General features: G+C 41.4%; 1 protein-coding gene across 4 annotated transcripts in view; it reads left to right on the plus strand.

The window, feature by feature from the left end:
• PTPRM (protein tyrosine phosphatase receptor type M) overlaps positions 1-26,433 on the plus strand; it is a 760,161-nt gene that overhangs the window by 591,566 nt on the left and 142,162 nt on the right. For 2 of the 4 annotated variants that reach the window (XM_059041252.2, XM_067015652.1), the window contains 4 exons: positions 17,070-17,221; positions 20,819-20,893; positions 21,122-21,148; positions 25,840-26,027. In XM_059041252.2, coding sequence (XP_058897235.1) covers positions 17,070-17,221; positions 20,819-20,893; positions 21,122-21,148; positions 25,840-26,027 — 442 coding nt within the window. The remainder of the gene's footprint in view (positions 1-17,069; positions 17,222-20,818; positions 20,894-21,121; positions 21,149-25,839; positions 26,028-26,433) is intronic. The other 2 variants (XM_059041256.2, XM_059041253.2) reach the window with 1 other exon arrangement.

Here is a 26,433-nt window from a genome sequence, read left to right on the forward strand (position 1 = left end):
TGCAAGCTACAGTTAGAGGCGTTCGTTATAGAAGAATAGGGAGAGTAGACATGAAGAAAAGCATCATCCAAATGATAGTCCAGAGTCTATTCTCTCATTTGCCTGTGTACCCTGGTACCATGTAGAGTCTGTATCAAACGCACTTTACTGCTGCTCTCGTTGCCTCTGTGGTGGTTTTTCGTGCCCATCTATCCCGGCAGCTTTAAACTCCTCAGACAGGAGAGCTGATGTCTTCACCCATATCCCCAGCTGCTAGCACACTGCTGGGCTCACAGTGCTTATGAACTGCTGAATGAACAAATGCTAGAAAAAATAGAGTGAAAGACATCTTCCGTGGATTCTCAAATATCCAGGAACAGCAGCATTATTTGAAACAGCAGTCAGCTGTTAGAGAAGGGTTCTGTCTTATTTTCCCTCCTAACTATTGAGTCCTTATCAAGTGTCAGGAAGTGTACTTCACCTGTATTCTCACTTAATCCTCATAATCATCCTACAAAATATGTGATACACTCTCCCCATATGGGGAAACCCAGACTTAAGAAAGTGTCTGTGTCATTCATACAGAAAACCAGAACTGGCAAAAATATGTGTATGGGGGAGGGGGGTGTCTCCTCTGGTTGCTGCTATTTACTCAGTGAAATAAGAGGTATTCACCTGACAGAGGAGAGGGGGGATCATGGAGGTATGAAGAGATGAGAGAAAATGGAAAATTCTTTTTCCTAAAATCTAATTCCTATTATATTATTTCCTGCTCAGTGTAGCTTTTCTTGTCTAAGTATTACCACCCACCTTCTCAATTTCACCTCCAAAGCCTTCCACGAAATAACTCCTGGCCTTCACTGTATGTAGGCAGCTCAAACCCTATGTGTTTTGCTAAAGGTTGGTTGACTTATTACAAACTCCAAGATGCATAGCCATATGATAGTAATTGTAAGAATTAATGATTGTATTTTGTTGGAATGAAATGTTAAGGGAGCTTCAAGTCAGTGGCCTAGAGTTGCTGGGTAGAAATTCAACCCATCTTTCCAGCACACATTTTAGCAAATAGTTTTCAACTCTGTCCATCTTAATATAAGTCTCAAATATTACAGAGACTTTTCACATAATTGTTGTAGTTCTCTACGTCGTTAGCAGAATGAAAAGCTGAGCATTCTCTCTGTGACTCAGGGAGCAGAACATTCCTTTGCGCAGCCACCGAAGCAGCCCAAAGTCACAAGTTTGAAAAAGAAACATGCATGTGACTGAGGATAATTTGGGCTGTTTTTGGTGTTCCCCTCACCCCCAGGAGTCTTAACTGTTCACACCGCCCAAGCCAATACCCCACACAATATGAATTGTGATTTATGTCAGCTGCCATATAAGTTTGCTGTCATGCCATTTAATGGGGAGGTAGGTGTTTTATAAATTAAGCAAAGCCGTGAATCTCTTCTGTGTATATAGCCTATGCAAGGGAAGCTTTCAAATACCTGCTACCCGTGTCCCTTCCCCCTTGACTCTTTGATGTGCGTGAAGAAACGCCATAGCACGACACAGACAGGTCATTATGTTTGAATTATCTTTGAATTCGTGGGGAGGGGGGTGGCAGTATTTCTCTTTGCTTCAGAAATCGAAAGAAAATGCAGTACCTGCTGGATACGTCTCCCCTGAAAGTTGCCGGCACTGCTCACGAGAGAGCTCCCAGATAAGCAGTGGGCTTCTCTAATGATTAAACCCGATTTTTCTAAAATGCTAATTAGCTAGAGAAGGATAATTTGAAAGTCTGTCATACTTTGCAGGAAATGTCTTTCACGTCGGTGTTATTTGCTCCTACGAATCACGCAGCCATCGTCTGAGTTGGCTCAGTTTCTCACTTTTTATTTAAATCATGTGACTCTCCAATCACAAGAAAAGGGGAAAGACCATTAATGAGGAAAAGGAGAATCCCCTTTTCAGGATGAAGTGCTCAGTTAAAAGGAAGGCTGTTTTTCTGTTTGTAGAAATCAGCTTTGTTGTTACTTTTGAGCTCTGCATTTGGAACTGTCACTTCATCAGCTTCGTACAGCAAGTGCATCTCAATTCACTTTTCTATGAATTTCCTTTGAAACATGGAAAACCCCAATTATTGCTGTGAAAGTTGGTTCTGACTCTGAGCTTGTCAAGCTAGAGGTCTTGTTCAGAATGTATTGGGAAAAATGAATTAAAGGGTTGGAGACCTGGCTGTCGTTCTGGTCACTTAGCCTTTCGTAGGTGTGTCTTCATTCATAACATGGGCTCACGTGTTCCACCCGCCCTCACTTGTTGAATAAGCCATTCATCCTGTGGAATCTCCTGCGTTCTGAGCTTTGCTGACCTGTTCTTAGCGTGTCATGTAAGGTGCCTTTCACCATCTGTGCTTACTGTGATCTGGGTGAGAGAGGGAGGCTGAATCAGATTCAGGCTTCTTGTTTGGGTAGGAGCTGCTTGTGGTCATGCTTTTACTTCCCATCGGGCTGCCTCGGGAAGCACGTAACGCTCAGATTGATTGGCGGGTGGCGGTTTCACCAACCTGATCCATCCATTACAAGGTTCCACTTCAGCCTTTCACTTAATGGCTTTTTAAGCTACTGATGATGATTGCCTAGATCTATTATTTTATTAGGGGTTTCAAAATGGTGACATCCTAATTCCATCACTCCATCCATATTTATTAAGTGCCATCTCGGCTCAAATATTTGGTTATCCTGAAATACAATTCCTATAGGAAACTCGAGATCAACATTTAATTCATTCCCTTTATTTTCTAATTTCGGAATGCACTGGTGTCATAACAACTTTATACAGTAACCAGTAGTACCATTATGGACTCAGGGATTTTTACCTATTTAATATGTTTGAACGCTTTACAATAACTAGTGTTTGCATGTTGAGAGCATCTCCTCTTTGGCCAGGAGGAGCCCCTTCAGGTTGTCTCCTGTGTTCTTCCAACATGACCCCAGAAATCTTTGGAGCTTCCCTGCTTTCTGGTCCAACAGGATGGTCTCAGCTAATCTTATTCATTGTCTGCCCCATGACTGGAATCAGCCATTTCTGCAAGAAATCTTGGGGGTTTTAGCTGACAGTGGCATTTAGAGAATACATTCTGGCTTCAGGGGTGCTCATTGAACCTGGTTGCTTCTAGACCTACGTCAGCTACTTTCACCACCATCTTAAACCCTCTTGTCTGCTTATCTTTTTGCCATACCTGAGAAGCCAGTATCTAATTCATCCCCTTTGTCACTAGGAAGAGAAAGAGCACCAGGTATAATAAAGTATAGGAGAATATCTTTGTAACCTCAGGGTAGGGAATGCCCTAAAACCATCATGGACATAATCATAAACGTTTGTATACCAAAGGACACCATAAACAAAATTTTAAAACAAGCTATAGAAGAAAATATTCTTAATATGTATATGTCGAAGCACTAGTGGCCTAACTGTAAAAAAAAAATATCTAGACATCAATAAGAAAAGACAAACCCAAATGTACAAATGGATATAAAATATACATAGGCAACTTACAGAATACCAATGTATGGCTAAGTGACATTTGAAAATATATTCAGCCTCACACATAATCAGTTATATGCAAATCTACACAATCTGAGATGCCATTGTTTTACCCATCAGATTGGCAAACATTTTTAACTGATATCAAGTGTTGGTGAGTATGTGGGAAAACACAACTTGCTAAATATGATAATTTAGTACAACTTTGGTGTTACTTTTGAGATTTCATTTTAACTTTGAAAAACAATTCCTCTGTCTCCCATCAACCCCCGCTGCCTCATATACACATACATAATAAATAAATAGCATATAAAGGCGACATTATTTGCTTTTCACATTTCCGATAACAAGTAAGAACCTTTTGCTACCAGTGTACCAAAGTACTAAAATAAATGTAGCTTGCTTTGCCTTTATCTGTAAAAAAGAGAAACTTACAAATTCAGAATCAGAGGTAAAATGTTTTAAGTGTGATTTTTGTATCTTTCCATGGGGAAAAGAATATTTTTGTCAATAAAGTGACCACAGTTTAGAATAAGTTAAGAAAACATAGGCCTGGGTGGGGAAGAGTGGTTGGTAGATAAATGGATTTTTAGAAAAGCCCAATGGCCAGTCAGATGACCATAGAGATGCCTGTAAGTAATGAAATATTAAAGCTGGTGCTTCTGCAGCAATCTCTTTCGGTTGCTGTGTTCCACACAGGTTGCTAGAGCCCCAGAAGAAATGGGTTGTATCTGCCCCTGAATAAATTAACCAGCAGCTGTATTTTACACTTGGAATAGAACGATTTTGTGAAAATTTTTCATTCTACGTGTTTATGAGCTTCTTGGATACTTAGTTCTGCATATCCAAGGGGTCACCTGGATTTTGTGATAATGTCCCCGGTTAATTCAGAAACAGAACACACAGTTTTCTTGTTTATTGGACTCTGATTTCCCTGCGTGTTGACACCAATGGCTTGCTCTGTTTTTCATAGACAGGCATTCCAATTTTTTAGTGAGCTTAACGAACTTCGTCAAGAGGAAACTGGAGGTACTATTCCGATATGACACGCATTAAAAATTCCTCTCTTTCTCACTCATATTTATAGTCTGATGGAGGATGAACAGTGTACCAATTTAGTCTTGCGGCAGAGGGACACTTTTGAAACCATTAAATCTCAAGATAATGTGCACACACAGAATTCAGCCACATAAGCTGACTGTGAGCGGGGACCCGCTAGCACTAATGTCACTTTATTCCTATTTTTCTCTGTTGTGTGTTGTGTTCCTATTTTGCTCATTTCCTATTTTCTGTGCCATCGCTGGTTCTAGTCCCTGTGGATTCATATTGCCCTGATGCGGGAAATAAGACTAAACAAAATATTGCTAAGATTGACTGATACTGCATCTATTATTTTTACTACTGGCTTTTTTTTAATGTTTCAAAATCTTAGGCTGATCTGGGAAATTACAGTAGGCGCTTGTATGAGCTGTGAGTTACTCCCGAGTGGAAGATGTATGTGTCAGGAGAGCAGAGTGTGTGTGTGTTCATTGGTCCTTGCTGCAGCCTGTTTTTGGATGAGGCCAGCTTAAAACATTACCAGACAGTTATAAAACAGGCGCTCTCACCCTCCGGGCCAGATAGAAAATGGGGGAGGGTATGGGGGAAAGTTGGGCTCTCAAGGAATTTCTCTTTGGCAGGAAAGGTAACCAGGGAGGTGGGGAAGATGCCCAAGCAGATAGGAAAAACGGGGGAGAGTGATAATTAAGTACATTTCAGGATGGACCCAGCAGCTTTTCCTCCAAGGCTGTTATAGGGATAATGTTAAGTTCAAGTTACCCAAAAAAAGAGTTGTGGGGTTTTTTTTCAATTCCTCTTTTATCACTTAGAAAAATACATCTACATCCATGTTTTGTGTTTTCAAACTGGCAGGGTCCTTTTCATTCTTTCCACAAACAGAAAAGCTATGGGATTGAGCCCTGAGAAGTGCATGTCAATTCCAAGTACTGACCCAGAGGCCTTTAGCTTCATTAGCTGTGCACCAGACTCACTGTGTCTCTCTGTCTCTGTCTCTCCCCCTCACACACAAATATGTTCATCCCATATTTTTATAATTAGGAAATAATATTATAATTAATCAGAATAAGAACAAATAGAAAGATTTGTTGAGTGCCTACCACAGGCCAGTACAGTTCTAGGACAGGGCATATACAGCAAACAAAAGAGGCCAAAGCCTTGCCCTCATGCAGCTGATGCTAACATTTGCCAAGAAACATAGTGAAATACCTGTGGGCTGAGAATAAAAACAATGTTCCCAACCATTTCCAGATAATGTTTTCCAATCAGAGGTTCCTTTGAAACTCAAGGGTGAGGAAAAGTTTTATCAGTCGAACAATCTACGGTTAAAAAGCTTTAGGTACTTGGACTCCCTCCAGAAAATAACAGATTCTATTCTTAATCCTGTTAATTCCAAAAATAAAACATAGGATATTGGAATTATTTTGTTCCCACATGAGTCCATGAATTTTCTTGCAATAAATAACACGTTCCCAATCCCTTTATTTATTGTAATTTGTGATAAGAGCTGTCATCATCAGAGTCATACAAAAGATATACGCATCATTCAAGAGGGAAGAGATATGGGAACATATGTATATGTATAACTGATTCACTTTGTTGTAAAGGAAAAACTAACACACTATTGTAAAACAGTTATACTCCAATAAAGATGTTTAAAAAAAAAAAAAAAGATATACACATCATGATTTTGAAGTGTTCCTGGATTGTAATACATGTAATTTCAACTTGTTTTCAAAGAAAGTCAACCTTTTCCAGATACTTCCTTTACAACTTCTAAGATTGAGAAAGACTAATTTTTCATTTAATTTGTATAATATGACTGTGTTATTTGAGCCTCTTCAACATGAAATACTCATGGTTGTGGTATGTGTACATGGGTACAAAGAGAGATCCTGACAGCTACTAGCCTAAGAGGTCCACAGGGTTCTTCGCTTCTCTTGGCTGGTGTGTGTTCCTTGCAGACACCCTGACTGGTCAGTGGAGCATTCTAGGGCATCTTTGCCTCTAGGTAACCCAACATAAAGCTGTAGCCTTAAGTAATATGTTAATAAAGTCGGCCCCCACTTCTCAGTTGCAGGGGAGGAAGGCCAGTGTCGAAAGCCCCCTCTCAGTCTGCCTGAGGCGACTCCAGCCTATAAATTTATCTCATCACAGGGTCAAGAGGTAAACTCTGAAAAAGAGACCCAACCAAGATCAAAACCCTGACTTGTCTCAACGTGCAAGTCTATTCTTTGTGATTAACACGCACCATGTTCACTAGTCAGTGAGAACCAGAAGGCAGCTGGGTGGGGAATGAGTGTGTCCATAGCGCTGTGTCTGCAAGACATGGACGCGGTGGTTACCTAGGTGATGATACAGTGAGCAGCGAAGTTAGAGAAACACTCTTACGTTGGTCGTCGGCCACAGAGTCGCAGCTGGCAAAGAAAACTAGCCTTTATTTTCTGTGTCCAGATTTAAGCAACCAATAAAGTTTGCTTAGTGAGGCCAATAAGTCTCATGGAGATGGTTTTATCTCAACACAGGAAGCGATGCCAGAGGTCTAGAGTTGTCTGGCCATATTTCCTTGGGAAACTTAACAACACTGTACCTCAGTTTCCCTCTCTCTAAGATGGGGATAACAATAGTGATCTCCTCACTGGGCTGTTGTGAGAATTAAGAGTTAATGAATGTAATGTGCCTGGTTTATCTCAAGTCCTGCATAAGGTTTTGTAATTATTTTCCTCATTGTTTTTCTATTAACTGTTATAATGCCAGTTCTTCTGCGTTGAAAGGATTTAAAATGTCGGATCATCTTCTTTTCCTTTTCCTTAAAATTTTGCCTTTAAAAACAACAGCATCTGGTAGTTCTCACAGATCCATCTTTACGGGGACAGCCCCCTATTCACTGAGGTTTATTCAGCTGTATCTTGGCAGTTTGGTGTAATGTATGCATTCTTTGACTCAACCAATATCTACTTCAGCCCTACTGTGAGAAGAAATTAAATACTTCTTCTCCATTCCAGCTTCTGCACCAGTCCTTAACTAAGTCGAAGCACACACTTAATTGTAGAAGCCAGGACCAGAAAGCCATTTGCCTTTTCCTTCTTATGTCTATATGCAATTTGCAAATCCTCGAGTTTTGCCTCCCCTGTAGAATTTTAAACGACAGATCATTTAAGAATGAAGATACCTTTTTTATAGCCAACCACTGATCTTCAGGTCAGTGTTACCAAGTCCTTTGTTGGTCACGATCTTTGTTGACGTAACCCAACATGGCAGGGTCTCCATTAGGGTTGGGAGTGGGGCCAGTCGGGCTCGTTGGCGAACTGTGTCCTATAACCCTGAGTTGCAATAAGCCAGGAGCTTGACTAGGGTCCACACTGAGGTTAACCTTTGGATTCCTTCCCCTTGAGTCTGCTTGGTGCACATGGCAAAAGCATGCCATTCCACCCTGATCCTCTGACAACTGCCACTCAGTTCAGATTCAGGGAGGAAGAGCAGAGGAGGAGTTATTTCTGCTTTCCTCCCAACCATGCTGCACTTGGGTCTCCTAACTGGTGGCCATTGTCCTGCGGCTCTTCCTCCTGTAGGACACGATGCTGAAGACATCATTCCTCACCATGTTGTCTTTACTAGCTCTAAGTCATGCCTGTCACATAGTCAATAACTTGCCAAGTAGTTTTCTTCCAGTTCCTTTGCCCTCGTTCCTTGTTTTTTTATTTTTATGCCAGGAAAGAAATACAAAAGAAATGTTGGAATAGAATAAGCATGAAGGGCAGTCCTTTTCATTTGAATTCATCCCACATTTCTTTCCTTCTCCTGTTTTGTTCTAGTTGGGAAATTTAGGGCTCTAACTATCTTTTTTCTCCCTCTTAATTTTTTTCCAGGCAGTATTGCAGGGTTTTTTTTTTTTTTTAATAGACTTTATTTTTTAGAGCGGTTTTAGGTTTACAGCAAAATTAAGCAAGAAGTACAGCAAGAGAACAGAGAGTTCCCATATACACTCTGCCCCACACATACAGCTTCCCCCTCTGTCAACATACTGGACCGGAATCGTACATTTGTTACAACTGATGACACGTCATTGTCACCTGAAGTACATAGTTTACATTAGGGTCCACTCGGTGTCATATGTACCATAGTTTTTAACAGCTAAATAATGACACATACCCACCGTTATAGTATCATCCTGCCCTAAAAATCCTCTGTGCTCGGCTTAGTCAGTCCTCCTTCCCTGCCTGGAAAACCCTGATCTTTTGTTTTTAATTGAAGTGTAGTTGATTTACAGTGTTGTGCTAATTGTACAGCAAAGTGGCTCAGTTATGCACATACATGCATTCATTTTTTATATTCTTTCCATTATGGTTTATCCCAGGCAAACACTGATCTTTTTATTGTCTCCATAGTTTTGTCTTTTCCAGAATGTCATGCAGTTGGAATCATACAGCAGGGAGCCTTTGCAGATTGGCTTCTTCTCTTGGTGATATGCATTTATGTTTACCCCATGTCTTTTACAGCTTGATTGCTCATTTCTTTCCAGTGCTGGATAATATTTCATTGTCTTAATGGACCACAGTTCATTTATTCATTCATCTATTGAAGGACATCTTGGTCACTTCCAAGTTTTGGTAATTATGAATATAGCTTTTATAAACATCAGTGTGCCATTTTTATGTGGACAAAAGTTTTCAGCTCCTTTGGGTAAATACCAAGGAGAAAGATTGCTGGATCATATGGTTTCTGTTCTTTTGAACTTATTAAGGTGTGTTTTATAGCCCAGAATGTGAGCCCTATCTTTGTGAATATTGTCTGTGAACTTGAATATGTGTTCTACTGTTGTCGGATGAAGTATTCTATAGATGTCAGTTATTGATATATCAGGTTGATTGATGATGCTGTTGAGTTCAGCTATGTCCTAACTTATTATCTGCCTTATGAATCTGCCCATTTCTGGTCGAGGGGTGCTGAAGTCTCCAATGATAGTACTGGAATCATCTATTTCTTCTTGCAGTTCTATCCAGTTTTTCTTTTTCACATAGCTTGATGCTCTGTTTTTGGGCACATACACATTAAGGACTGTTATATCTTCTTGAGAACTGACCCCTTTATCATTACCTAATGCCCTTCTTACCCCAGATAGCTTTCCTTGCTTTGACATTTGCTTTGTCTGAAATTTAAAAAGCTCCTCCTGCTTTCTTTTGGTTACTCTTGGCAGGTTATAACTTTCTCCATCCCTTTACTTTTTTTTTAAAGCAAACACTGTTTTCTTTCTTTTAATATTTATTTTATTTATTTATTTGGTTGCACTGGGTCTTAGTTGCAGCACGTGTGCTCCTCAGTTGTGGCATGTGAACTCTTAGTTGTGGCATGCATGTGGGCTCAGTTCCCTGACCAGGGATCGAAGCTGGGTCCCCTGCATTGGGAGCTCGGAGCCTTAACCACTGCACCACCAGGGAGGTCCCTGTATCCCTTTACTTTTAATCTACATATATCTTTATTTTTAAAGTGGTTTTCTTCTAACAACAGATTAGTCGGGTCTTACCTAAAGTTAGCAATAAACATTTACAGCCAAATCAAGTCCACTTCTAAATCACACTATACTGCATCACAGTTAGTGTAAGTACTTTAGAATAATGAAATATGCGTAATTCCTCCTCCATGTCGCTGGATTCATTCTATCATTCACTTCACTCATACATAAACTGTAACTATCAACAATATTGTCGCTGTTATTATTTTGAACAAACTGTTATTTGTTAGATCAATTAAGAATAAGCAAAATAAAAGTTTTTATTTCACTTTCATTTATTCCTTCTCTAATCCTCTTTATGTAGATCTCCTTTTGAAATATGTCATTTTCCTTCTTTCTGAAGAACTTTTTTTACAATTTCTTGCAAGGTAGGTCTACTGGCCACAAATTCCCTCTATTTCTTTTTTTATTTATTTTTTATTGCAGTATAGTTGATTTACAATACTGCATTAATTTCTGCTGTACAGTAAACTGATTCAGTTATACATATATATACATTCTTTTTTTATATATTCTTTTCCATTATGGTTTATCACAGGATATCCTCAATTTTTGTCTGAGAAAGTTATTTTTCCTTCATTTTTGAAGGCTAATTTCACAGGGTACAGAATTCTAAGTTGGTGGTATTTTTCTCTCAACAGTTTAAATATTTCACTCCACTCTCTTTTTTCTTGCATGGTTTCTGAGAAGAAGTCAGGTATAATTCTTTTTTTTAATGGAAATACATTCTTTTATTTATTTATTTATTTTACTTTACTTTTGATTGTGTTGGGTCTTCGTTTCTGTGCGATGACTTTCTCTAGTTGTGGCAAGCAGGGGCCACTCTTCATCGCGGTGCGCGGGCCTCTCACTATCATGGCCTCTCTTGTTGCGGAGCACAAGCTCCAGACACGCAGGCTCAGTAGTTGTGGCTCATGGGCCTAGTTGCTCCGCGGCATGTGGGATCTTCCCAGACCAGGGCTCGAACCTGTGTCCCCTGCATTAGCAGGCAGATTCTCAACCACTGTGCCACCAGGGAAGCCCAGGTATAATTCTTATCTTTGCTACTCTATAAGTAGGGTTTATTTTTCCCCTTGGGCTTGTTTCAACATTTTTTCTTTATCTTTGACTTTCTGAAGTTTGAATTTGCTAGGTGTAGAATTACTAGTATTTATCCTTCTTGGTGTTCTTTAAGCTTCTCAGGTCTTTGTTTTGATGTCTGACATTAACTGGGGGAAATTCTCAGTCACTGTTTCTTTGGATAATAGAAATAGTGACTTCTCTTTCTTCCTTTCTCCTTCTGGTTTCTCACTATACACATGTTACACCTTTTTTAGTTGTCCCAAAGTTTCAGGATATCCTGTTATCTTGTTTTACAGCCTTTTTTTTCCCTTTGCTTTTCTGTTTTGGAAGTTTCTATTGTCATATCCTCTGGCTCAGAGAAACATTCCTCAGCCATGTCTATTCTCCTAATGAGCCCATGAAAGGCATCTTTTGTTTTTGTTGCAGGGGTTTTTTTTAATCTCTAGCATTTCTTTCTGATTCTTAGAAATTTTCATCTCTCTGCTTTTGTTTTCCATCTGTTCTTGCACGTTGTCTACTTTTTCTATTAGAACCTTTAGCCTATGACTCATAGTTATTTTAAATTCCCAGTCTGATAATGCCAACATCCCTCCCATACGAGCCTTATTCCAATGCTTCCTCTGTCTCTAAACTGTGTTTTTTGCCTTTTAGTATGCATTGTAATTTTTTATTGATGTCCAGACTTGATGTACCAGGGAAAAATGACTTCTAAAAATAGGTCTTTAGTAATGTGATAGTAAGGTGTTGGGGGAGAGGAGGTGACCTATGATTGGGTCTCAGCCTGTTAGTGAACTTGTGTCCCTGAGCTGTGGCCTGCACAGGTGGTTCAGTGCCCCCACCTTGGGTGGACAGGATGGCTGGAGAAAGCTGGATTTGGATATTTTCCTTCCCCCAACATGTTCCCCCTTCCTCAACCATCTAGTAAAATAGTGTTCTTGAGGGCAAGCCCTTTTAAAAAGCACAGAATGCTCTGGGTGTATTTCAAAATGTCTACTTTCCCCCTCCTCCTGCTGGAAGCCCAATTTTTTCCTCCAGTCTTTACTTTGAGAATGAGGTAGGATTCCTGGAGATAAAATTCAAAAAGGTGTGGTACCCCTAAGTCTGGATGCCCTTGGAGTTTTTAAAGTCTCAGACTTCTCCACACTGACCCTCCAATAATTCAATTCTAGTTTAGCTTTATCTACCCCAGTGATGATTCTCACACAGATTTCTGCTCATGTGTTTCTGCTCTGGTGAGTTGTGATTCTCTGTATCCACCTGTTTGTCTCTGTAATTTGGGGGGGGCACTGATTTGCCCTGTGACCTCAGTTATCTGACAAGTTAGAAGGAGCTGTTGATTTTCTGTCTCTTCAGCTTTTTACTTGTTGTTAGGACAGAGTGATGACCTCCAAGCTCCTTACATGCCCAACCATAAACTGAAAGTCCTCTCTCTAATTTTTTATGTTCCATTTTTAGGTGTTGGTAGGAACATTTTTAGTTGTTGTTGTTACTAAGGGTCTTTGAGACTCATTCAATCCAAATTTAGAGATTTGAGATTGAAGTATCTCAGGCAAACCATTGGTTTAAAAATCAAAATGGAAAGTAAATTTACTTGTGTCTTTAGATAAGATTGCAAAGAAAATTGCCTCCACTTCAGTTTTCCTGCACAAAACACTATTTCATTAAGTTCACAATGTTTTTCTGACAGTTTTTAAAGTTTTCTTTAAAATATAAAATACAGATCTGAAACACAAAGTCCAAAAGAGAAATAGGAGAAAAAGAGAAAGAGAATAATTTCAATTAATCCACACTTATTCCCATCTCTCAATTCTAAATCTAACCTTCCTCAACCATCTGTAATTATGGACTATAGCATTTAGCTGTGCATGAGGACAAATCAAAAATCTCCTGTTTCCAGGAGTCCGCGTGGTGCTGGGGCTTAGGGAACAAAACCTCCCAGAGAATTCTTAGGCCCTGTTGGTTTCTCCAGTCCCTTCAGATGATCCTGGGCACGTCCCCACATGCCACAGTTGCTCAGGAATGGTGGTGGGTCTAAGACAATAAGGAGTAGTGGGCACTGGAGAAATGGAAGGGGAGGCAGCCTCTCAGCTCCAGAGGGTGGATGCCCCATAAGGGTCGCAGACATTGTAAATTGCAGGAGAAACCAGGTTCTCATGAGTCCTTAATGGGCTTCTTTTGTGCTTAAGGAAGATCAGCAGTAGAGTGTGTAGTATGACATCACTGAAATTAGTTCACACACGGAGGATTAGAGAGGAGAGAGATCTTTCCAGTACAAGCTTGGCATTTATTGGAGCACACATCCCCCCTCCACCACCGCCTCCCACCAGCAGTAGGAAGCACTTTCACTGTCATTTCCTAACCTGTAAGGATTAGAGAAACACAAGCAAGAGAAGACAAAGAGGGAAGTCTGGCGAACTTGACTATGTCTCTCTTCATAGGCAAAACAAAAGAAAATATTGGGAAAGTTATCTGCATAGCTCAGTCCAAAGCAAATTAAAGAAATCCCAGCAAAGGGGGGACATTTTGCCTGAATGATGGTGCTAATTATGTCGGTCCTCCACTTTAGTGCTCCTGGGGAGACCTGGCTTAAGAATGCTTTTCCAGTGAGCTGGCAGACGCAGAAGTGGAGAGCAAATGTACTATTGTAACTGCAGCTGTGGGCCTAGAGCCAGTGCTACCTCTATCCAGAACACCTGTGGAGAACATCCAAGCCTAGACTCTGCCTCTTAGACTAGCATGATTGGCTGGAAAAAAGGGGGCTCTGGAGAAGATGACCAGCATCTGCACACTGGCACCCAGAGGAGCCATGCCAGCTTCCTTTTCAAAACCTTTACAACTTTTTTTGTAAATGCATATTTTTTTAATTTTTATTGAAATATAGTTGACTTACAATGCTTTGCTAGTTTCAGGTGTACAGCAAAGCAATTCAGTTTTTTATATATATGTATTATATATATATTCTTTTTCAGATTCTTTTCCCTTATAGGTTATTACAAGTTATTGAGTATTGTTCCCTGTGCTGTACAGTAGGTCCTTGTTGGTTATCTATTTTATATATAGTAGTGTGTATCTGTTAATCCCAAACTCCTAATTTATCCCTCCCTCTCTCTTCCCCTTTGGTAACCATAAGTTTGTTTTCTATGTATGTGAGTCTATTTCTGTTTTGTAAATGAGTTCATTTGTATCATTTTTTTAGATCCCACATATAAGTGATATCATAGTATATTTGTCTTTCTGTGTCTGGCTTGCTTCGCTTAGTGTTACAATCTTGAGGTCCGTCCATGTTGCTGCAAATGGCATTATTTCATTCTTTTTTATGGCTGAGTAGTATTCCATTGTATATATGTATGACATCTTTATCCATTCATCTGTCAGTGGACACTTAGCTTACTTCCATGTCTTGGCTATTGTGAATAGTGCTGCTATGAACATTGGGGTGCATGTATCTTTTTGAATTATAGTTTTCTCCAGATGTATGCCCAAGAGTGGGATTGCTGGATCATAGGGTAGCTCTGTTTTTAGTTTTTTAAGGGACCTCCATACTCTTCTCCACAATGGCTGCTCCAGTTTTATTATACATTCCCGTCTTTACAACTTCAACACTGTCACAGAAGTTATAAATCATTTTCTTTTTCTGTTTAAAAATGTATCTTTTTTTTTCCAAACAACTTTTGGCAATAAAAAAGGGGCAACTTATTAATGAAACCCTTCTGCCTTCCAAGTATGAAATCAAAAGATTATTGTAACTACGGGCAAGAAAGCATTTGGATTATGCGGCATTTGGAAATGAAAATAAAGTTTATCCATGTGGTCTAATGTTGTCAGTGTCTTACACTGCATTAGTAATCACCTAATATGGGGGTGATTTTGATTATGCAACTCATTTTAAATTCTGCTGTGTCCTAGGTTAATCAGAGTCAAGATGATTTACTAGAAATAGCTGCCATTTTCTTGTGTACATGCTAAGTGCTTAAGCAAAATTAGAATATTTAGGACATTATATTTTTAGTATTATGGTGCTCTCGTCTTCTTAAAGCTTCTTGCTTTATACCTTCTTCTTAAGCATCTCTAATTCTATTCTTGTCTGTCCTGGGTGCATCAAACAACCTCCGGTAGTAAGAGCTATAAAAACGTGTTTTATCTGTGTATTCCAATGTCAGTTTCCCTTAGGTTTTTATGGGTTTTGTCCAGGTCTCTGTAACTTAAGATTATGAGCTTCTGGTGGTTAATGAGCATGATAGAAAGGCCAGGGTTAAACTCTGTCTCCAAAAGAACTGGAACTCTCTCTACCTTCCAGGGCCTTTTTGCATCTCGTTCACCCAGGGAGGGAGCCTGAGGACTCACTCCTCTGCAAAACTTGGCAGGGAAGCTGACAACTTGACTTTTTTTTTTTTTTACCTTCTGCCCTGTTGACCAGCCTTGATGGGGAACAACTTTGTGTTCCTTTGGGGTTCGGTCCAGTGTCACAGCCGTCTGAGATTCGGCAGATGCCCCTCAGAGGCCTCTGTCCATGCAGGCTGCCTCACAGCCTCCTCCCTTCCCACACACACTCCAGTGATGCTGTCTTCACACCTCGCCTGGGCTGTCCTTTGGTTCTGCAGGGCGACCCTTAGATTCATTGCTTGGATTATTTCGGTTCTGTATGATGAATATCTACTAGGGGGAATCTACTCTTGGACCCTGAATATGGCATGTCAGGAATAATTTAGTGAGAAGTTAGTAACTGTAGAAGCCTATCAGTAAGTATATTATGACTGCGTTGTACTAGGGTCATTGGCCCTTTTACTTTAGCTCATAGTAGGAGAAGTGTAAGGTAATGGTTAGGCTGTATGTTCCTAACATGACTGAGGGTTTTTTTTTTTAATTGAAGTATGGTTGATTTACAATGTTGTTCATTTCAGATGTACATCCAAGTGATTCAGATACATATGTATACTTTTTCAGATTCTTTTTCCATATAGATTATTGTAAAATATTGGGTATATTTCCCTATGCTATGCAGTTTGTTGTTTATTTTACATATAGTAGTATGTATATCTGAACTGTCTGAGTCTCTTTTGTAAGTTCATTGCTATTACTTCTTTCTTTCTTTATTTAATATATCATAATATGTATATTATCTGAACGGTCTGTGACTGTTTTGTAAATAAGTTCATTTGCATCATTTTTTATAGACTCCACATATAAGTGATATTTTAAGATATTTGTCTTTCTCTATCTGACCTACTTCACTTAGTATGATAAACTCTAGGTCCATCCATGTTGCTGCAAATGGAATTATTTCATTCTTTTTTTAATGGCTGAGTAGTATTCCATTGTGTATATGTATCACATTTTCTTTATCCATTCCTCTGTCGATGGACACTTAGGTTGCTTCCATTTCTTGGGTATTATAAACAGTGCTGCTATGAACACTGGGGTACACGTATCTTTTTGAATTATGGTTTGCTCTGGATATCTGCCCAGGAGTGGGTTTGCTGGATCATATGGTAGCTCTTTTTAGTTTTTTAAGGAACCTCCATATTGTTCTCCATAGTGGCTGCATCAACTTACATTCCCACCAATGGTGTGGGAAGGTTCCCTTTACTCCACACCCTCTCCAGCATTTACTGTTTGTAGACTTTTTGATGATGGCCATTCCGACCGGTTTGAGGTGATACCTCGTTGTAGTTTTGATTTGCATTTCTCTAATGATTAGCGATGTTGAGCATCTTTTCATGTGCCTTTTGGCCTGAGGGGGTTTTCCTGAGGACAGGCAGAGAAGATGGGTCTCCTCTGCATGTCTGCAGCTGGCAGAGAACCTGCCATCTAGAAGGCATCATGAGACACTGTTATGGATGAACACCATTAATTCCATACAAGTGGTTCCCGAGCGTTGGTCAGTGCTCCTTTTCCATCCTCACGCGGGTCTGCATAATGAACTCTCTGTCCCAAGGAAACTGGCCAGGAAGCGGAAGGAGACGATGAGCAGCACACGGCAGGAGATGACGGTGATGGTGAGCTCCATGGACAAGAGCTACGCGGAGCAGGGCACCAGCTGCGACGAGGCCTTCTCCTTCATGGACACACACAACCTCAACGGGAGATGTGAGTGCTGCACGGTGCCTGCCTTCAGGGCAGCTCTCGGGTTTCCAGGAGTCCACGTGGTGCTGGGGCTTGGGGAACAAAACCTCCCAGAGAATTCTTAGGCCCTGTTGGTTTCTCCAGTCCCTTCAGATGATCCCGGGCACGTCCCCACGTGCCACACTTGCTTAGGAATGGCGGGGGGGTGGGGAGGGGTGACGGGACCGGAGCAGACAGCACGGGCAGCCACGGCCACGCTTCTGTAAAGACCCGAGAGCAGTGACACGGAGGCTTCCCTCCTCACCCAGAGGAAGGCACCTGCTTCTCACTATCCCTGTTGTTATGCAACTCCTGCTTGTAAGCGAGGCAGGTGTGCAGTCCCACGGGGGAAGCCCGTTATAAAACAGCTCACTAAATGGCAGTAACAAGCTAATTGTTTATTTGTTTAGCTGACAAGTTCTGCCTTTATTACAGGGCTGTTAGTGGCAATTAATAAGCTAAATTGTATTTCCACTTCAGAAGGCTTATGTTTCACACCAGGTGGGTAAACGGAGCTCAGCTAATACCTTCCACGCTGCCACCTGCCATCCAGGTACAAGGCGTTATTTTAGGAAGCCAACAATTACATGGATTGTATGGATACAAAAAGTGCAGTTGCCGTGTCCCTGGTGATCTCCTCGGGGACCAAAAGTAAATCCCGTGGCCTGTGCCTAGTGATGTGGTTCACGGCGCTGACAGGTTCAAGGTCAGAGGTTTCTTTAACATGTGAGATCCACGCCCAAAGGCTGCTGCCCACCCTGGCTGTGCCGCCAGGATGCTGGATGGCTTACGGATGGTTAAAGGACAGCTGTCACCAATAGTAACAAAGTAAAGGCTGGGGACTGGGAGAATCACAGGCACACGGTCTCTGGTGCGAGAGGGCTGATCCCAGTGCGGACGTTGTGCGCTCCTGTCCTGACCACCCACCTGGGCTGTTGGGATCTGCATCTCCCCCGGCCCCCCACCCTCTCTGGTCACGCCTGCTGTGGTCAGCACCCTTCTCCAACACCTGCCTTTCCCTTACACTCAGCAAGGCTTCGTGGAAAGGCGTGTTCCTTTCTGTTCCCAGTGGCTGCCATTTGTCCACCTTATCCCAGTTAGAGGCCCTACGTTTATTTATCCACATGCAACCCTGGCCCGCTAGTGCGGGACTTCAGCAGACACGGCTCTCACCCCGGCGGGCAGGACACACTCCTCAACCGTGATCATTGTCCTTTGCCCTTTCATGTCATTTTCAGTGTAGGTGGCAGAATCTGGGATTCTTCAGTTTACCACAAATTCCATCCCTTTTTTTCATACAATTTTCTCTGCTTTTTTGTAGCAAATATATTTTCCATTTAAAGATATGTAATGCGTTCAACTACCAAAATAAAGCAACTTAGGATGCATTTGTGTGTGTGTGGGGGGGGCGAGTCCTTCCCACCACGGTCAAGATGAGAATTTTTGTCAGAGCAGTTATTTCTTGACCAACAGTGTGGAAGGGACCACGCGGATACACGCTCGCTCTTTCCATGATAACCCATTACCGTTGCAGATCTCCTGTTTCATGGTGAAATTCCTCACGAATAAATTTACATGGAATTGCCTACCCAAAGAGCAGAAACCTACATTGGTAGTTTCTAGGCTTTTGAAGTTTGAGCAACAGGAGGTATTTGCCTCTGGACAGGATATTGAATTTGACATTGACTTTTTAAAAACTGAATGCATCTGTGGAAATCCAAAACTGCCCATGTAGAGGGGGGCTGCTGCAGCAGTGGGGACACAGCTTCTGGGGCTCACCCGCCAGGAGGCGTTATTTGATGCTTCCATCGGTAAAGCCAGTGGAGGAAGCACCGCACGAGGCATTCCACTGTCCTCCCGCTCTCTGAACAATGGGTAGGTCTCATCCAATCCCATCCACGGGCAGTGACCCTAATGGTAAACTTTGTCATCGTCATACTCTCTAAATGCCTTTAAATTAAAAGAGCAGTTACTGAGGAAGGAAATTTTCATGAAAAGTGTTCATTAGACCACTAGGCTTCTAGCCCAGACCTACTCCAAGCCTGGATATGTTTGAGATCTTTTAGGATTGGGAAGCAAGTAGTTTTTAGGAATGAGACGGTGAGAAAACTGAGGTTGGAGAATTTAAAAATAAGCCCGAGCACATTTTTAAGAATGGGGAATAATAACCCGTCCCCCAAAGCAAATGGGAGTCGTACCTAAAAGAGGGGAAAGTAGATATGCATAGCGGGTATGGGTTTTAAAGGTGAAAATAAACATAGTTATTTTGTATCTGTTTTGCACATTTTTACAAAACAAATATAAAATGTCAGCAGGTAATAGGCATTATGCTCCCCGACCCTGGCATGTTTTATAGGTACTCGGGTTTTTGTCCTTGTTTTTATCAACTGCTCTTTTTTTTTCCTGGCAGCTTATCACAAAGATGCATTATAAACGTGATACTTCTCAATTTTAGAAAAATATAACTGACAGGCAGCCTGGGTTCTGGTTCTGTCATTTGCTAATTCTGTACCTGAAAAATATAAACACAGGTAAAATCATTGTCTGCAGGGAACTGCTCCAAGAGAGTGAAAATATATTAACGTGTCATCAGGATAAAGATGACGTGCAGTAACCTCAGGGGTTTGGTAGAGCCTCCCATAAAACAGCCACGTAAGTGGGTATTAGTGTCCTGATCAGGAACTCAGCATCAAATAAACCGTATAACCACATCAGAGGAATTAAAATTTAGACTTAGATCTAGCCAGCTTGAGCACTTAAGCACATTCAAATAATTTATCCTCACACTTTAATGAAATTAAAGTGTTTTTAAAGCACTAATCAATTAAGATGTTGAAGAGAGTTAAACTACTTTAAAAACAGGAAATATCCACTTTCAACGGAATCAGATAAATTGGATGGGATTGGCTCTACCTCTTAATAACAGGGGGAAGAGAAGGTGTTATAGTTAAATGTTGAGTGTTTCAGAGGAAGATTTCAAGGAGAGATAAGCATGTTTACAAGGATTTAAAGGCCTAATAAGACAACATGTAGGCATGCAGCTTTCACGTTAAATATAGCACAGATAGAGCATCATCTTTATTTTTCATAAAACAGACCATAGCATTGTGAAAAGCTCTCTGAATATCCAAAATAGGAGCAAGGTGAGGATCTAGCAAACTACAAAAACACTGACATTCGGAATATTCTCCAAAAGCCCTGTGTAGACACACTCTCATACTTAGTTGTAAAAATCAGTTCAGTGTGATAGTAAAATTCTGCAAGCAAAGGCTAGAAGTCAAAAGGGAAATTCATGAATTTCTTAATCCCACATGGCAGCTGTGGTTGTGGGTTTTTTTCCTTCACTTGTGGGAATCAGAAAATCTTTTCAGTGAGAAAAGGGGGCATGTCCTCTAAAGTACAAGTAACTCCCCGCAGGGACAGTGGAGACTGATAGTATTTACAACATAGACGCGGGTAAACCTCTGTTGTTTCTTCGGTCAACAGTCTACCCAGTGGCGTTTCCCCGTGAGTGACCTCAGGGCCATATTTTCTGGTGCTGCTTCTCTACCCCCGCTGACATGCCTTTTCTCTTATTTACAGCTGTGTCTTCACCATCGTCCTTTACCATGAAAACGAACACCCTCAGCACATCGGTGCCTAATTCCTATTACCCAGGTAACAGAGCTTTCCGTCGTTTCATCTCTTCATAAACCCTGAGCAGTCAGAATCACACAGGGCTCACTTTGCTGCCCAGGATGCTTTAGGAGCTTAGCGTGTTTGAAGTGTTGTAACCCGATGCTTTCTATGGCTTTCTGCGGGAAAACTGGGGGGCCTTTCATCAGTCATTTACTGTTCTTTCTCTTTTTACTTTCTCTGCCTTGACCTGCTTATGATGTATGACAGACCCATTTGTGCCAACTGCAATTTTAGGTGAGAACATTTCCCTTTATCACAGTTTATTACAGGAGTAATTTCTAAAGTCAGTGGCCACTCTGTAGGAGACGGCAGTTTGATGTAAGGATCATAACCCGGACACGGGGTGGGGTGGATGGCTTGGAGGGGCTGGGGGTGGGCATAGATAATAAAAAGACTTTCTCTAAACAGTCTCCATTGATAAGAAGGGTTTGCCATGTGTGTGTTGGGAATGATACCAAAATGTTCCAATGAACGATCCCGGCTCCAGCGCTCTCCCTGTCCAGGTTCAGAATTAAAAGTCAGCTTTGATCCCAAGGAAAAACACAGTTTGTCATCACTCAGCTGTGTACTTGCAAGACCTAAAATCTGTCCAAAGTGGTGACAGTCATAAACGTGAAAATAGCTTCTTACTATTTTCACTTATTGCTAAGCACTGAAAACAGCAGTTTCAAAAAATAGCGTTTTTCTAATTATGCCAAATGTTATGCAGAAAAATCATCACAGTAAAGATTTGGCCCCCTCCCCCTCCTCGGAGCTACCCAGGGCACCCCCAGCATTTCAGACGTCTGTCACACAGTGGAGTGTCAAAGGAGCCGATGTTCTCAACAGCAAAATGACAAGATGACACTTTATAATCACATGGTTTATTATGTGTCGGATGTCACCGGAAATGAAATAAAATGTTAGCCCCCATGGGACAGAATGCAATGAAAGTAGGAAATATTCCCAGCGGGGGTTAAAGAAAAAAATCCCATTTGTCCAGATATAAGAAGGGTGAGGAGAAATGGCATTACCTGGCCGTGATAGAACCAAACAAGCATGAGCTGCTGTTGCCTTTGAGACCGTAGCCCGAGCGTACCCGGCTATGTTCTCTCTCTATCAGTACTACTAACCTTACAGAAAAGGAGCACAACACAGATGACTTCAAGGTGTATAACCATCCGTCGCAGCCAGAGCTCCATCCTCAGCTGTGCCAGTCCTGCTTCCTAACTCTCTTTCCAAGGGTTTATATCTTGGCAACATAATTTTTCCCCCTGTGCTTCTCTTTTCTCTTAAGTTGTTATGATTTTTATGTAGAGGGTGTTTTGTTTGTTTTTTTTTTTTTTTTCCCTTATGGTGTTTTCTGGGCTTGATTAAGCAAGTTTGTTGCTTGAGGAAAAAATGAACTCAGACAGAAGTTGAAGAATGGACCTAAAGCAGACTTTTTGAATTTGCGTCATTTTGAGGACTAATAAACAAACCTCACTAAAGCTGCCACCTTTTAATCCTGACTGTAAGGGAAAGAAAGCTGCATTTTTATCCTTTTCATAAGTGAGGGGCACAGGCTAATCTTAGGTGCCTGAACAATGCAATCGAAATGCAGATGACATTTGCAGAATCTCTTGATAGGCAAAGATTTGCGATTTCTTTGTGTGCCTGGCATTCATTCCGCAATTCCTCTAGTAGGTGTTCTGACCTTGGGGGAGCTATGACGGGGAGGGCTGAGATGTGCATTGTCAGAGGGAAGAAAATGTTCAGATTTCACAGCAGGATTTAGATAAGCTTATTAAACAAATACCATCTTTTAAAGTTGGGGCTTTGTTACTACGAACACTAATGACATCTTTTAAAGTTGGTTAGGCTTCTCTACAGAGAGAGAGTCACTTGAACAGACAATTCAAATAGCAAAAATGATGCACATTGTGAAAAATAAGTCAGCCAGATCAACAAATAACTGTTACCGTGTTGAGCTGGTACCAACATGCCAATGTGACAAATGGCGGTGCTTGGGGACTGTCCCTTCCACGTCACTCGGTGCGAAGGTGAATCCATATGTTACCTAGGTTATCACTTGAAACCATGCAGTGAAGATATGCTGTACGTCTACCCTGGCACTTTTGGGGAATAGTGCTATTTTTATTTACACTAAGACAGGAAGACGTGTTTTTTTTGTGACTCACAGCTTAGCACAATTAAATCCTCTAGTGCCTTTTATTCTCACAGGCTAAGGTGCCCAGCCCTAATGTATAAAGCTTTAGCATGCCTTTATATCATTTTCTTGCAAAATAAAAAAATAGATAGATAGATGGATAGCTAGGTAGGACCATCGCCTACCTCAAAAACAGCAACCATCTCAATCCAAGATTTTTCAGCTGGTTCATTGAAAATTCGAGATAGTTTGTTAAAGAACGTAGGTAGAATGAATTCTCAGTTCTTAGAAAACCATCGGAACTTTTAATGAGAAGCTTTATTTCTGATTTCCTCTTAGCCATAATTTTTAATTAAAAATTGTGGGTGGGTAATTTTTAACAAATGTAGGAAGTTAGTGACAAATGATGTATTTTATCAGTAATCATTCTTTTTGAAGAAGTCAGAGGAAACTGATGAATCACTAATTTTGGTGGAATCAAGATTTTCTGCTAGTTTAGGTGGCCCAATTTCAGAACAGATATCACACCAGAAACCTTTCAGTTTCCTCGTCGGCAGCTATGTTCTAGGTAATAGTGTTCTTTTCTTAGATGATCTGGTAGTGTTTAAATGCTTTAAGACGTGTGCACATAATAATGAGGTCAAGATGTCACAGTGCAGTGGGGGTGATACATACAGTGGTGACAGTGGTGACCGCTCTGTGGACTTAAAACTTCCAAGAATGCCTCGCCCTGGGATCAGAGCACTGTGAGGTTGCCAGTGGATCCACGTGGAAGACACACATGATTCATTTGGGGAAGTTTAGAAGGTCAGTCCACAGTGGAGGGCATTTCATTACATTCATCCCAAAAGGTGCAAAACTGAGAGAATGAGAGGCACAGAGGGGAAACTAATTAATGTTCCACGTATTTGAGCACAAAGAGCAGAACTTCCTGCTGGAGCAGCTGAAAGCTCCAGGGATTCAGGGCTTCAGGAGGGAGCCTCCCCTACATCGTGAGCTTGGCAGTTGCCAACAAGCAAATCTGATGTGAAAATGTCCTGGTTTACTTGCAACTGTTCTAACAGATGGGAACATATGAATTTCTAAATTTCAAAGCAAATCCAAATGAAAAAAAAATCATAAAATCAACTTACCACCTTTTTTATTTTGTCTTTGTGTCTTTAGCCACCTTGTAGTGATCCAGGTACCATTTCAGCAGCAGCACATAGCTACACACCTGTGTGCCACCCTTCATACCATGCATCCCAGGTGCTTTGCAATGCAGATAGAAGTGAGGTTTCAAAACCAGGCCCAGCTCACCAAGTGCCCTTGAGCTAAATTTCCTTTGGAGCCGAACTTCAGTTTAAACAAACAAACAAAAACCCATAGCTGAATTCCCTATTGATAAACAATCTGGTCATTTTTTTAACTGACCTTATCTTTTCTTATATGTTTTCACTCTTTATGCCTGAAATCAATTTTGATTTAATGTTCTCATTTTAAGTGACTTTCTCATTATATTTTGATGAGACAGACCCTCAGTTGTAAAATGGCTGAGGGGATTCAGCATTATAATGAGTTAACCTGTAGAATGTGGAACTCTTAACCTAATAGCACCTTCCTGCATAAGACATTTTTTAATAGCTACAATTTCTGCGGTTCATTAATCTAATTTACTAGGAGGCTTCCATTAAAATATAGCCTCTTTAGGCTTATTTGACCAAATTCTGACATTAATTTTGTAATACAATTTGGTTGACTTGTTCAAGAAATTTAAGTGAGAAAATGTATGGAGTACAACTAAGATTTATTTAGTCATTACTTGGTTCATGGGGGATGAAAAGCAATTATGATACTATTTTAACCTCCTTTTCTTATTGAGTGCTTAAATTAAACACCTCCATCCTAAGGTGATGGGAGAAATGAGGCTTTGCCCTCTGACCACCTATGAATAGAAAACTTAACTGTAAAATTAAAACACAAAATAAAAACTACCTGTACTTATTCACGCAGTACTATTGCTTATGCCCTGTTTCCTTTTTCTCCTCCTCTTTTCTCCTGATATGTATCTTCTTAAAAGTGCCTATAAATGGTAAGTTCCCCCATGCGCCCGCCCCATGGAGAAGGTGTGGAGGGAATGGGGGGGGGGTCTCCTCTGTAGAACAAAGCCAGCTGGTTCTGCTGTGCGTTGGCCTGCATGTTAGCTCCTGTAGATCATCCCATGAGTGCTGTGTTGACCCACCGTATTCTGTCCAGCTTTCTGATCCTGGAGCATGCGAAGTGACTCATCCAAACAGGTTCCTTTCTCCCCCCACCTCCTCCCGCCCCCGCAGTTATCTTGGAGCTCATGTATCATGTCCACATTTTCATCGCTAGCTTTGTAAGCCAACCCATCTTGTGCACTTTTTCTTTGCTCACAGAACATTCATACAGAGTTGATTTCCATCATCATACAAACTAGTTCACGAGTCTTCGGAAGAACACAAGACTGGTTTTGCACCAGGCCTTGATGAAGTTTCAGACCGAAACTTCGATGAACTTTAGCCCCCGAAGGCTAAAGGATTCTTACCAACTAGCTTTGGGAAAGCAAGAGATCGTTTGGACTGCTTTGTAAAAACAAAGATTCCTGCCGCATCCCTACTAGTATTGCCAACCCCACTGAAATCTCTAGACACTTAACTTTTCTTTTTTGCTGAGCCATCACGGGGATCGTGGCAGCCGTAGGTTGAGGGGATGTCAGCAGCCACTTCTTAGATTCTCGGCGACCCCGGTGTAGCCACTGGTTCCCCTCACTTTTTCCACGGCCTTCTTTTTCCAGACGAGACGCACACGATGGCCAGTGACACCAGCAGCTTGGTGCAGCCCCACACGTACAAGAAGCGCGAGCCGGCCGACGTGCCCTACCAGACGGGGCAGCTGCACCCTGCCATCCGGGTGGCCGACCTGCTTCAGCACATCACGCAGATGAAGTGCACGGAGGGCTACGGCTTCAAGGAGGAGTACGAGGTGAGCACGCGCCCCGCACCTGGGCTCCCCCTCCGCCCGCCTGGGCGCGGCGCCGCAGGTTGCGTGACATCTCCCCTAGCCGGTGGGACCCACAAGGCCGCCAGGAAGGGACCAGCTGTTTCATCCCTGGATCCATTTCCATCCAGCGGTGAGACTTAACCACCAGGGGAATGTCCTACCTTAAATGAAAAGAGGAGAAATACTTCTTCACCTTTTTCTTTATTCTGCATAGATAGGCCATGAAAACAGAGGCCTGCCAGGCTCTCTTCCCCATTCCTCATCACCTTTCCTGGCTTTTCCTATAATAAAGTCTGATGTTAAATCCCAATAATTTTGATAGTTATCTCAGGAAGAAGCTGTCCAGCTAGAACAGTTGTAGGCCAACCAGCAACGTCTTGCATGGAGA

This window comes from Kogia breviceps, chromosome 15, assembly GCF_026419965.1.
Source record: "Kogia breviceps isolate mKogBre1 chromosome 15, mKogBre1 haplotype 1, whole genome shotgun sequence".
Classification (NCBI taxonomy): Eukaryota; Metazoa; Chordata; class Mammalia; order Artiodactyla; family Physeteridae; genus Kogia; species Kogia breviceps.